This window comes from Leptonychotes weddellii, chromosome 16 (genome assembly GCF_054177405.1).
Source record: "Leptonychotes weddellii isolate Sample4059 chromosome 16, ASM5417740v2, whole genome shotgun sequence".
In the NCBI taxonomy this organism is placed as follows: Eukaryota; Metazoa; Chordata; class Mammalia; order Carnivora; family Phocidae; genus Leptonychotes; species Leptonychotes weddellii.
Genome location: NC_138384.1, coordinates 41,584,224 through 41,597,920, shown reverse-complemented (window position 1 = coordinate 41,597,920; position 13,697 = coordinate 41,584,224). Strand labels below are relative to the sequence as shown.

At 52.3% G+C, this 13,697-nt stretch overlaps 1 protein-coding gene and 1 long non-coding RNA gene across 3 annotated transcripts; both read right to left on the bottom strand.

The window, feature by feature from the left end:
* Positions 1-1,175: 1,175 nt before the first annotated feature.
* Positions 1,176-6,104, bottom strand: TMEM91 (transmembrane protein 91). Its single transcript, XM_031018460.2, has 4 exons — positions 5,938-6,104; positions 4,784-5,013; positions 2,034-2,183; positions 1,176-1,487 (listed from the first exon to the last, which is right to left on the bottom strand). The coding sequence occupies exons 1-4, from the start codon at positions 5,948-5,950 to the stop codon at positions 1,329-1,331; spliced, it is 552 nt and encodes a 183-aa protein (XP_030874320.1). The 5' UTR covers positions 5,951-6,104; the 3' UTR covers positions 1,176-1,328.
* Positions 6,105-8,038: 1,934 nt separating this feature from the next.
* On the bottom strand, positions 8,039-13,658 carry LOC115937088 (uncharacterized). 2 transcript variants are annotated; one of them, XR_014140928.1, is made up of 3 exons: positions 13,532-13,658; positions 8,416-9,002; positions 8,039-8,325 (listed from the first exon to the last, which is right to left on the bottom strand). It is a non-coding gene; the product is annotated as an uncharacterized LOC115937088 (long non-coding RNA). The 2 variants fall into 2 exon arrangements; XR_014140927.1 differs by having other exon boundaries at positions 8,039-9,002.
* Positions 13,659-13,697: the final 39 nt, after the last annotated feature.

The following is a 13,697-nucleotide window of genomic DNA, read 5'->3' as shown; positions in this document are numbered from 1 at the left end:
ACAGTCCTGACTGCAGTTCCCCATCTGTAACCGGAAGTGACTGGGGCCCATGTTTCTCGTGGCGTGGGAGCACCCCCCCCCAGGGTGTATGGAAATATGGGGGGTGGTTAGTTGCCATTTGACCGCTCGGTCCCTCGCCCCCGTATTTAGCGGGCAGGAGCTAAGAACATGAGAGCATCCCTCGAGGAGTTACCGTCCCACAGCTGGGCCACATGGTCACCAGATTCTGTGGGGCATTGACATTTGGGGGTTTGCAGTGAAAATTATATGTCTGGCGGGCCCTCTGCTGCGTGCTTCACATGCTTGAACTAGTTCACGCAGTTCCCACAATTGCCCCCTTAGAGCCTGTGTCATTTTCGTCCCCAGTAACCGGGAAGGAGAAGCATCAAAGTCTTTAGCTTGAAATTCTGTGCCGTGAGACGGGAGAACTCCAAACGGGAAAGTGTTTTCTTCTAGTAAGATCCACTGGAATGGCATTAAACAGAGAACTAAACCACCCGTCATACCATTACTTGGTCATCTCTCAGGCCCACTCAGTGAGCACGCCTGTGCCTCTGGGGAGCACTTGGGGGTCCGTCTGCCAGGGCGGGGGGGACTAGTGCCCTAGTGCCTTAAGGTTCCAGCCCTCCTGGTCTCTGGCCGTGTCATTCCCATGGGGTGCCTCAGCTCCTGGGGCCATCTTTCTCCCCCAGAAGCCTGCACAGAATGAGGCCAACGGGAAAGGAGGGCCAAGAGATGGAGAGACCAGACTGTTCATTTCATTTGAGCCCCCAAGTCCAGTTTCTGCAACTTGCTGTGGGAAGAGCTCAGAGGGATACTGCCCTCTACAGGTGTGACCCATTCGGTCCTCCCCAGAGCTCCCAGGGGTGGAGAAAGTCCCATTTTGCAGAAGGGAAAATGTGAGGCTCAAAAAGAAGTCACTCGGGCCAAGGTGGCACAGCTAAGGAGAAGTAAGCCCTTGGAACCCAGCTCTCCCTAATTCTCTACAGACCACGGTACTTCGAGGAGAATATTCTGCAATTGGGAACCCTCTGCCCCTCGGATTCCCCCTTCTCCAGCTCCAAGGTCTCTGGGGACAGCCTGTCGTCACCCTGACCTGGTCTCAGTGCCCCGAGCTCCCTCCTTCCTCCCCCCGCCCCCCAACACGCACACACACACACACACACACACACAGGTTTGGCTGCAAGAGTGGAGTTTAATCTCACGCTGTGGCGGCCAGGAAGGAGGGGCTTGCGGCTGCCGCCGCCTCATCCACCCGGATTCTCCACGTTGCCTGACGACGCGCCAGGGTCCCGGCCCCTGATTCACAGTGGGGGCCGCAGGGGCAACTAGGGCGGCTCTCGGGAGGCCAGGTAGGCGGCCAGGGTCACCAGGGCGGCCGCATATGTGCACACGCCCAGCCCGACGGCGAGGACCCCCAGCAGGAAGGCGCGGCGGGAGGCAGCCCCTGCCCCCTGGACGTCCCCCTTGGCCCAAGCCTTGTTGGTCTGTGGAGGCGTTGGGCAGGGTGACTCAGGCATCCCCTCATCCCACCCCGCTGCCCGCAGCCCCAGACCCTTCCCCTGCACCCGCCCACACCGGCACACCCACGGGCTCATTCATAGATTCCAAAACCAGGGAGCAGCTACTGCGGGTCAGGCACAGCTGGGCACAGGGGAGCCCGGGGTGGTCAGTAAGAACAGACCTCTATTACTCGGTGCCACCGTTCTAACTCATTTGAGCTTCACAATGACCCAGAGGGAGGAATTATTCCCATTTCACAGTTGAGGACAAGGAGGCACAGGGAGGTTGAAGTGGCTGGCCCAAAAATCCTAACGGGGTGTGTCAGACCTAGGATTTGAGCTCAGGTTCCTAACCACCGCTCTGGGCTTTCACTCTGAGACCCTCGTTTTACCTTTCCATGTTTCTATGCCGATCCTTCTCTCCACCTTTGTTCTCCCTCCCCCGCCCCCCACGCATAGCACCTCTGTTTTGTTCTGAATGCACCTTTTCTCTTCTATCCAGCCCCCTCCCGGCCCCACCCACAGACTGACCTTCTGGGCCAGGCAGAAGGCAGCGATGCCCACAGGCCAGAAACAGCATAACATGGAAAAGACAGCCAAGCCGAGGTGGTCGTGGGGTAGGAGCGGGGAGAGAAGGCTGCCCCCGTCCCAGTCCGAGTCGCTGTCACTGGATGATGCATCCTGTGGGTAGGAAAGGGCCTGAGTGGGCTTCTCTGCCCACCTTCCCTGCCCCACTGCTCTGCTCCCCGTAGCCCCCAAAGACCAATACCAGGGCCTTCCCCAGAAACACCAAAAAGAGGAAAATGATCCAGAAGTAGGCTCTTAACTCTCTCCAGCCTGGATCCCCTTGAGGGGAAGCTGGGTAACCTCTCTCCAAAGAAGAACCCCCATCCACAGCCAAAGCTTTATGTTCAATGTCAAAGACTTCACAAGGTCCCACCATGGATACCACAATTTCAGAGTTAAAACTGGAGGCAGAGGGGCGCCTGGGTGGCTCAGTCGGTTAAGCAGCTGCCTTCGGCTCAGGTCATGATCCCAGGGTCCTGGGATCGAGCCCCACGTCGGGCTCCCTGCTCAGTGGAGAGTCCGCTTCTCCCTCTCCCTCTGCCTGCCTCTCTGCCTACTTGTGCTCTCTCTCTATCTCTCTGTCAAATAAATAAATAAAATCTTAAAAAAAAAAAACTGGAGGCAGACACCAATGGGGACAGGAACCAGCAAAAAGTTGGAGATAGACAGCTCTGGTGGTCTAAGTTACTAGGACAAACCTGCCAGCTGAAAACTATAAATTCTAGATTTAAAAAAGTTTGCTTTTTTTAAATCTTGCATTAAATAGCGCACATGATTTTAAGCAATTCTTGTAAGGCCAAAACTGCAATTAAAATCCAAGTTAGGGGGCGCCTGGGTGGCTCAGTCATTAAGCGTCTGCCTTCGGGTCAGGTCAGGATCCCAGGGTCCTGGGATCGAGCCCTGCTCAGTGGGAAGCCTGCTTCTCCCTCTCCCATTCCCCCTGCTTGTGTTCCCTCTCTCACTGTGTCTCTCTCTGTCAAATAAATAAAATCTTTGGGGGAAAAAAAAAATCCAAGTTAGAGAGGGCAAACAAACAGAGAAGGCCTCTTTTGGCCCTGCAGCCAATTGTCAATCCCAGAAAAAATAGCCTCTCAATCCAACCGTGAACTAGATGAAAAGTGATCTCTAACCACCGTGGCGCCCCCAGGCAGCTAGCTGGCAGAAGCAGACCAACTCCTCTCTGGAGAAAGGTACTGACCTTCAGTCTAGGCCTCAAAATAATTTTTCCTAAAGATAGTTTTTGAACCCTGATGACCAGCATACAGTCCAAAGATAACCAGGCACACAAGAAACCCTAAATAGCAGAAATAATAAGGCCCTCCCTCAAAATCTTCAAAGAATGGAATTACCAGACACATAACGAGATGTCAAGGTGACCCCAACCGCCTCACTGTGGCAGACGGTGTTTCCAAAAACGGCCACAACCAGCTCTCATCCCACATGCTCTTCTTATAGTGTGACTGATACTCTTCCCACCAAGGGGTGAGGTCTGTGTCCGCTCTCCTTGGGTCTGGGCAGGCTGTGACTCACTCATAATTGGTAGAATGTGGTGGAAAGGATGCCACATGACTTCCAAGCATAAGTCAGAAAAGGTGAGGCAGTTTCTGCCTTGCAGAAGCACTCGGGCTGGGGGCTGGGGGCACAGGAGGATGTGGACCATGCTGAAGCCGCCATGTTGTGAGGAGGCCCAAACCACCCCACAAGGGGAGCCTCAGGCAGAAGCCCCAAGACTACATTAAGAGATACCCACCCAGCGCCCAGCTCCTTCAGCCCCCGACCGTTTCAGCTCCAGCCACTGGCTGACCGCAACCTCATGGAAGACCCTGAGGCAGAACCACCCAACCCAGGCCCTCCCAAATTCCTGACCTGTGGAAACCATGAGCCATAATGATTGTTGCTGTTTTAAGCAACCGAGTTTCGGGGTGATTTCTTATGCAGGAATAGTAACTGGAAAACCATGTGTTAAGATAATAAAAGACAAGCGGGGAGTCTGGCCGGCTCAGTCGGTAGAGTGTGCAACTCTTGATCTCGGGGTCGTGAGTTCGAGCCCCAAGCTGGGTGTAGAGATTACTCAAAATCTTTTTTAAAAATAAATCAATAGGGGCGCCTGGGTGGCTCAGTTGGTTAAGCGACTGCCTTCAGCTCAGGTCATGATCCTGGAGTCCCTGGATCGAGTCCCGCATCGGGCTCCCTGCTCGGCAGGGAGTCTGCTTCTCCCTCTGACCCTCCCCCCTCTCATGTGCTCTCTCTCTCCTCTCATCCTCTCTCTCAAATAAATAAATAAAATCTTTAAAAAAATAAAAAAAATAAATCAATAAGTAGAAGACAAGCTTCACAGTATATACAAGGAATAAGAAATTGTACAAATTAACACATTAATTTGAAAGAAAGAGACCAGGACCGAGAGAGAGAGAGAGAGAGAGAGGTGGAAAGACAGAGAACAGGGGAGTCAGAAATCAGAGGGAAGACAGAGAGCCAAAGGTGCGGGAAGAAAGATGAGGGACAAATCTGGAGAGAAAAAGGTGAAACCAGGGGAGGCATAAAACAGGCAAAACCACAACTGGACATCTAGGAAGTCCCCACACAGTTGCGAAGTGAGACTCCAGGCTGAAGGCAGATACCCCAGCCTCCGACCTACCCGGGGTTGGCCACAGCCCAGTTTGTTCGCCTCCAAGCCCCCTCCCCCAGCTCCCACTAAAGCCTGCTGTTCCTACCTCCAGGTCAGGGGGCCCTGGCTCCCCAAGACCAGCGCTCACAGAGGGAAGAGGCAGTGGTAGGAACTGCCAACCCCCCAGGGACTCTGTCTCTCGAAAGGGTGGCCCCAGCTGGGGTTCCCCAGGCTTCTGGATGGGGGGCCCACAGCCCACGCCCACCAGCAGAGGCTGTTGGAGCTCTCGAAGACTGGGGCTGTCCATGGTTGGGGAGAGGCTCCCGGAGGGGTTTTCTGGAGGTAGAGGAAAGCAAAAAGACAAGTTGAAAAAGTCTCACCATCTTTCCCCTGACTCCTGACTCTGGAGAGATTCCTGGCAGACACTAGTTAGTTCATTGACCCTCAGACTCGTTTGACAGAGACTGAAACTGAGGCCCACAGAATAAAAGCTGGGCCAAGTTGCAAAGAGAATTCGCGGGGTCTAGATACTCAGTTCTGGGATTCTGTCTCCTCGGGCAAAAACCACATACCTGTTGCGCACTTATTCCAAACCATGCTTTGCACACTTACTTGCCCCATGAACCACACATCCCCTGTGCCTACAAGTCTGCACCCTGAATACCCAAGTCCCCTGCTACACACTCAACCAGGCAAGCCCAACCCCCACCTCCAGGCACTCATCTCCCAAAGGGCTCCTTGCATACTTGCCCTGAACAACATCAGCTCCCATTAAATACCCCTCTGGAGACCCCAACCTTCTTACACACTCTTCCCAAATGACCCCTTGCACACTCCTAATCCTCCCAGCATCAGACCCCCTATTGGCACACATAAGCACGGGTTTTCCACGCAAGCACCCCATCACTTACTTCCCTTGCGCACCTGCCCCAAACACCCGGTCCACGCATCCTTCCCCTACCCCACCCACATCCACGGCGCTACACAATTGCCTGCACACGCACCAGCTCCCCTACGCTCCTCTTTTACCAGAATCCACCTCTGCACCATTCCCCCATAACAGCCCCAACCTACCACACTCATACACACTCAACCACCAGGAATATTGCCACCCCACGATCCCCCCCGGGGCCTCCCAAGCCTCCCGCCCTCATTCCAAACCTGGCTGGAGCCGATTTCCTCACCAAGGGTTCGCCTCCCCATCCCCAACACTAGGACCCGGCGGCGGGGCCGTGCCGCCCACCTGTGCCCCTCACTCACCGCCCACGGCCATATGTCGGGACCTCCTGGGCCCCTGCACCGACACCCGCCCCGACCCTGCGCCCCGCAGGTGGCACGGAACTCAGGGAGGCCCGCGCTCCCCGGGACCCCGGGCCTGGGGGGCGCGGGGTCTGCGCGTTGCGCTGGGCTCCCCACTCGGCGCCCCAGGCCCGCAGCGCGCGGGGGCGGGGATGGGGGCGGGGCTGCGGGCGGCCGGCTCCGCCCTCCGCCGCGGCCGGGGAGGGGGCCTTGAAGGCCGACGTCAGCGCCCAGCGCTGAAACCCTGCCAACGCAGGTGTGCGGGAGCCAGCGCAGCGCGGGTGGGGAGGGACTCCGAGGACGGCGGACCCTGCCACCCCGCCCCCGCCTCGAGCCCAGGCCCAAGCGCTGCGGGGAGGAGGAGGGGGCGCCCCCGATTCTCCAGGGCCTTCCTGGCTCGGCCCCGCCTCCACCCCGCCACTCTCCTTGCCCAGTACTAATAACAGCCACGGCGGCTAGGTGGGTGCAATGCTCTTGGGGCCGTGCATGGGCACGCACACCCTGATTCTTGAGCACGGCCGAACAGGCACCGTCAGGTACTGTCCTGTGGGACGCAGAAGGAAACGGGCGCAGAGAGGCTGGGGACTTGCGGGGCGCACGCCGCCGGCTCACTGAGCGCCGACTAAGGCCGGACCCCTGGCCGGTGCCTGAGACGCTTTAGTCACCATCGCATTGACTCTTCTCGGCAGCTCTCTTTCTGTCTCTGTTTTACAGATAAAGAAACTGAGGTTCCGAGGCGTGTGCTCTCTTGGCCGAGGTAAACAACTGGAGCTAAGACCCGCAGATTGCACCCCGGGGCTGTATTCGGGGCTGGCGGGGTGGCGGGGGGGGGGGGCGTCCAGGGAAAGGAGGGAGACGAGGGAGTGGCCCGGGAAAGGGGTGATGTGCTGGTTATCAGGTGGTACAAGAGGCTGTCATGCCTCAGTGTTTGGACCCACACAGGCCCGACTGGCCTTCCAGGCTCTTCAAGGCGCTTGCTGTGTGACCTCTGGATGATGGCATCACCTCTCTGAACCCTAACTCTTTCATTTGTGAAATGGGCGACACACTCCCTGCCTCGGGGATGTAGGTGTAGATCACATACACAAAGCACTCACATCAGGTGTGATAACCAATGTCCCACATTTCCCCAAAGCCTGGCAAATGCAGGCACTCTGAATATATTTGATGATGTTGAGGGATATCATTATGCGGTACTGGCTCTGTCAGTCTGAAGAAGGGACCCTCCTCACCCCTCCCTCACGGAGCCCACCCGGCTTACACCGCCTTCTCCTTCCCAGAGGCCCTCCATCTCAGCCAACCCAGTCAGCCAAACTGGAGGATTCCCCTCCCGACGTGGGGCTGGCCAGAGTTCCCTCGCTCGAGGGCTCCAGGGCTCCAGGGCTCCGTGCCAAGAGTCCAGACGCTGGAGTTGGCACGGGCCCCACTCCGGGGGAGAGCAGATGGTGTCTGCAAGTGCACTTGGCTCAGCCAAAGTTTCTGACAGACGACAGGCGGGGAGACCCACTGGAGGCTAGATGAGAGGGACCTGGAGCGGGGTTGTTTTATCTGGGAGAGATAACCTGTCACTAGCTCCTTAACCAGGCTCTGGTTGTTTTTTCATACAGCTTATCACTACGAAACATAGTCTATATTTCTGCTGTTTGTAGTCTGAATCCTCCCCCCATCAGTATCAGCTTCAGGAGGGCTGGGATTTGATCTGATCGCTTTTGTTCACTGCTGTGCCTCAGGGCCTGGAACAGTGCCTGGCACAAAGTAGCCCTTCAATACATATTTGTAGGAAATGGGGGCGGGGGGCATCGATTTTCCACCAAATCTTGGAGCACTTTCTACTATCGCTCGGCATATCCGATGACCCAGAAATTCCATTCCAACCAGATGTGAATATATGTCCACCACAAGGCAAATCTCCATCCGATGGATGGGTAAATAAGCTGTAGCATCTTCCTACCAAGAAAACTATACAGCAAAGAAAAGGAAAGATCTACAGCCACGTGCAACAGTGTGGGTGAGTTTCACCATCGAAATGCTGAGCACAAGACGGAAGACACAAAACAGTGTGTACGGTGTGATTTCATTTATATAAAATTCAAAACCAGGCAAAAGTAATCCATGTTGGTAGAAGTCCAGTTAGTCGTTACCCTTGGGGGCACTCTGAGGAAAGGTCATGTTCTTCTCTTGAGCTGACCTCTGATGATCAGGTGTGGTTAGTTTCTGGAATTTAATCCAGCTGTTGTTCACTTATGATTTATGCACTTTTCTGGACATAGATTATACTCCAAAACAGTTTTTTTTTAAAGTGAGTTGGATCTCTGCAGACTGACCTGGGTCACTTTTTAAGATGTATCACTGAGGGAAAAAAGCAAGATAAAAAACACTACATACCGTCGCTATGGAAAACAGTATGGCAGTTCCTCCAAAAATTAAAAATAGAATTACCATATAACCCAGGAGTTCTACTTCTGGGTAGGTACCCCGAAGAGCTGAAAGCAGGGTCTTGAAGAGACATCTGTACAGGCATGTTCAGAGCAGTGTTATTCACTAGAGCCACGAGATGGAAGCAACCCCAGGGTCCATCGACAGATGACTGCATGAAGAAAATGGGGTACCTATTATCCAGCCTTAAAAAAAGAGAAAGAAAATTCCAGGGCGCCTGGCTGGCTCAGTCAGTAAAGTGTGCGACTCTTGATCTCAGGGTTGTGAGTTCAAGCCCCACGTTGGGTGTGGAGCCTACTTTAAAAAAATGATAAAATAAATAAAACAAAAAGGGAGAAAATTAGGACGTGCGGGACAAGATGGACTAACCATGAGGACATTATAAAAGGACATTATAAAAGCTGCTCAACCATTCCACCTCTGTGAGGCACCCAGATAGTCGTATTAATAGAGACAGAAAGCAGAGAGGTGGGGCGCCTGGGTGGCTCGGTCGTTAAGTGTCTGCCTTCAGCTCAGGTCATGATCCCAGGGTCCTGGGATCGAGCCCTGCATCCGGCTCCCTGCTGTGTTCCCTCTCTCGCTGTCTCTCTCTGTCAAAATAAAGAAATAAAATCTTAAAAAAAAAAAAAAAAAGCAGAGTGGTGGTTGCCAGGACCTGGAAAGATTGGGGGACGGGGGTGTTGTTGGTTTTTGTTTGTAGTTTGTTTGTTTATTTAATATATTTTTAAGTAAGCCCAATGTGGGGCTCCAAGTCATGACGCTGAGATCCAGAGTCGCAAGCTCCACTGACTGAGACAGCCAGGCACCCCTGTTTGTTTTTAGTTCAGTTTTTTTTTAGTTTTTTAGTTTTTTTGGCTTTTTAAAGTATAGTTGACACACAGTGTTACGTTAGTTCCAGGTATAAACATAGTGACCCAACTTCACTACGCCTGATGCTATCTATGCTGACCACAGGTGTAGCTATCATCAGTCACCCCACGGAGCCGTGACAATATCATTGACCCTACGCCCTATTCTGCATGTTCCATCCCCGATTCACTCATTCCACAACTGAAAGCCTCCTTCTCTCACTTCCCCTCACGCAGCTCGCCCATCCCCCAGGCCCCTTCCCTCTGGCAACCATCAGAAAGCATCATCTTGGGACGTTTTTATTTTTATTACTTATTTATTGATTTATTTTGGAAAGGGGGAGAGAGAGACCAGGGGTGGGGGGGTGAGAGGGGCAGAGGGAGAGGGAGAGAGAAAATCTTAAGCAGGCTCCACGCCTAATGTGGAGCCCAGTGCAGGGCTCCATCTCATGACCCTGAGATCATGGCCTAAGTTGAAACCAAGAGTTGGATGCTTAACTGACTGAGCCATCTGGGTACCCCAGGGACATTGTTCCTTCATGGGCACAGAGATTCAGTTTTGCAAGATGAAAAGAGTTGTAGAGATTGGTTACACATTTATGTGAATGGACTTAATGCCACAGATCTGTACACCTAAAAATGGCTAAAATGGTAACTTTTATGTTATGTATCTTTTACCACAGTTCGTTTAAAATTTAAAAATAAAAAGTAAAAAATAACTAAATATTCAGTTTGCAGGGCGCCTAGGTGGTCCAGTCATTAAGCGTCTGCCTTCGGCTGGGGTCATGATCCCAGGTGGGATCAAGCCCCGCATCGGGCTCCCTGTTCGGCGGGAAGCCTGCTTCTCCTCCACTCCCCCTGCTTGTGTTCCCTCTCTCACGGTGTCTCTCTCTCTCTCAAAGAAATAAATAAAATCTTTAAAAAAAATTAAATAATAGCAAACATTTATCACACCTAAATCTAGGTACCGTCCTAGATTTATTACGTATTTGTATTAGTTATCTATTGCCCCATAACAAATCATTCCCCAAAACCTAGTGGCTTAAAACAAACATTTATCATCTGACATAGTTTCTGCTGGTCAGGGATCTGGCAGTGGCTTAGCTGGGTGGTTTGTTTTTTTTTTTAAGATTTTATTTATTTGACAGCGAGAGAGAGAGTGAGCTCAAGCAGGGGAAGCGGCAGACAGACAGAGAGGGAGAAGCAGAATCCCTGCTGAGCAGGGAGCCCGATGCGGGACCCAACCCCAGGACCCTGGGATCATGACCTGAGCTGAAGGCAGATGCTTAACGACTGAGCCAGCCAGGCGCCCAAAGCTGGGTGGCTCTAACTCCAGGTGTCCCATGCCGGCCAGGGCCGCAGTCATCTGAAGATCTGACTGGTGTTGGAAGATCTGCTTCCAACGTGGATTGCTGGCATTGTTGGCAGGAGGCTCCAGTTTGTCCCCTTCCGGGTCTCTCCATTGGCTGCTTCTCTGCTGTCACAACCTGGTGGCTGACCTCCCTCCCAGGGAGCCACCCAAGAGAAAGAGCAAGGAGGAAGCTTCAATGCCTTTTATGACCTAGTCTTGGAAGTCGCAGAGCAACACCTATGCCATGCTGTATTGGCCAGAAGCAAGTTTTAAGTGCAGCCCATAATCCAGGGGGAAAGGAATTAGCTTCCACGTATCGAAAGAAGGCATATCAGGGCGCCTGGCTGGCTCAGTCAGAAGAGCATGAGAGTCTTGGCCCACATGGGTGTAGATATTACTTAAAGAAATAGAAACTAAAATAATAATAATAATAAAAGAAAAAGAAAGAGGGCGCCTGGGTGGCTCAGATGGTTAAGTGTCTGCCTTCGGCTTGGGTCATGGTCCCGGGGTCCTGGGATCGAGTCCCACGTCGGGCTCCCGGCTCAGCGGGGAGCCTGCTTCTCCCTCTGACCCTCTCCCCTCTCATGCTGTTTCTCTCTCGCTCGCTCTCTAAAAAATAAATAAAATCTTTATAAAAAAAAAAGAAAGAAAAAAAGAAGAAGAAAGCAAGCATATCAAAGAATCTGTGGACAGGGGCGCTGGCTGGCTCAGTCAGAAGTGCACGTCACTCTTGATCTCCAGGTCATGAGTTTGAGCCCCACATTTGGACATTGCGCTTTCTTAAAAAAAGAAAAAAGAAAAAATCTGTAGGCATAGTTTAAAACAGCTCCATACATTAAGTCATCCAGTCCTGACGACAGTCCAACAAGTTGGGTCCCATCATTCATCCTCACGTTACAGAAAAGAAAACCATGGTACAGAGAGGCTATAGGTCACACAGAAGGGGCAGAGCCGAGACTTAAATCCAGGTAGTTGACCTGGGAACCATTTTCGTAATCACTAAAATCAACCAGTAGGGAGAAAACCAATTAAAGAGAAGATATTTAAGAAGGAGCACTGGGGAGCCTAGGTGGCAAGTTGGTTAAGCCTCCGACTCTTGGGTCCGACTCATGACTCGGGTCATGACCTCAGGGTCCTCCAACAGAGCCCTGCCTCTGGTTCCTTGCTCAGCGTGGAGTAGGCTTGGGATTCTCTCTCCCTCTGCCCCTCCCCCCACCCATGCTGTCTCTCTCTAAAATAAATAAATCTTTACAAAGAAATGAAGGAGCACGGACAGCACTTCACTGGTTGGATGTGGGAAGTGATGGAGTCTTGGCTCACACCCAGACACAACCTCCATATTCCTTTGAAAACTGAAAGACATGCATTCAAGGAAGGAAGTACAGCAGAGATGTTAAGAACAGAAGGTTTAGGGGCACCTGGATGGCTCAGTCAGTTAAGCGTCTGCCTTTGGCTCAGGTCATGATCCCAAGATTCTGGGATCAAGTCCCTCGTCGGGCTCCTTGCTCGGCAGGGAGCCTGCTTCTCCCTCTCCCTCGTCCTCCGGCTCCCCCTGCTTGTGAGCTCTCTCTCTGAGAAATGAATAAATAAAATCTTAAAAAAAAAAAAAGTACATAAGGTTTAGCGACAGAGTTAGATAGAACTATAGTCAATTTGGCTTAAGGCAAATGATGTTGCCCTAATTTCATCTTTTTTTTTTTTAACGATTTTACTTATTTATTTGATAGAGACACAGCGAGAGAGGGAACACAAGCAGGGGGAGTGGGAGAGGGAGAAGCAGGCCTCCCGCAGAGCAGGGAGCCCGATGTGGGGCTCGATCCCAGGACCCCTGGATCATGATCTGAGCAGAAGGCAGATGCAGAAGGCAGACTGAGCCACCCAGGCCCTTATTTCTTCATCTTAAATAAAGCTGATAATATTAACTACCCTGTGGGATGTCTGAGGATTAAACAAAATCATGCGTGTAAAACGTTCAGTTTACAGGGTCTGGCACAGAAAAAACACTCGCTAAATGGTAGCTTTCAAATATATCTCTTAGTGAAATTATTTTATTGAATTATTTTATTTACGTAAATACCATCCTATTAAAATGTTGCCCCCTCCCTGTAATTTTGAAGATTTTATTTCTTCGTTTGACAGAGAGAGAGAGAGAAAATGAGTGGGGGAGGAGAGGCAGAGGCAGAGGGAGAAGCAGGCCCCCCGCTGAGCAGGGAGCCCCATGCTGGGCTGGATCCCAGGACCCGGGGATCATGACCTGAGCCCAAGGCAGACGCTTAGCTGACTGAGCCCCCCAGCCACTCTCCCTCCCTGTAATTTTGAGGTGGTGACTCTAACTTGTGTAGTCCCATTTTGCTAAAAAGTAGGAAAATGAGTTTCCTTTGGACTCGTGGTCTGGGCTGGAGGAATTCGGACTAGGGTTCAAGTGGATTTAGAGGGTGGAGAAGGCACACTGCTCAGGACATCAGAATGTGTCAGCGCCTCTGACTCAGTCACTCTACTTGCACCCATTACACGGATGAGTTAACTGAGGCCTGGAGTCGTGCAGGGTCACATGACAAGTTACTGGCAGAGTCCAGCCTTCAAGAACCAGATTTTCTGCAGATAAAGAGGGGCCTCAGTTCCTCATTTCTCAACCCCCTTCCCCACGCTCCCCCTCCTTGATCAGAATCAGTACTAATAGTGAACTGGGCCGTATTCCGGAGAAGGAAGTGACATTTATCATTACTTGAGGAGCCACGGGAAACTCTAAAAAAGGAAGGAAAACCCCCTCCCAAACTTGAGTCTCTCTGAAGGAGGATTTTTTTTTTTTTCATGGTAAGAAATGGGGATGCACGCAATGACCACAGGGAGCCTCCCCCTTGGTCCCGGCTCAAATCTCTGATTTGTGGTCCCGGCTGGGAGAGAGTTTCGGGAGGCTTACAGCGTCGAGGGCTTCCATTACTTAGTAAGGAAGGTATCCCGCAGAAGCAGTTGGCGAGCAAGCTTCTTCAGCCACACTCAAGATGGCAGCTGCAGGACCACGCCCCAAATGGCGGAACCACGAGTCGTGTTTGGAGAGACGCTTTTCCCAAAATGGAGAGGGGAGA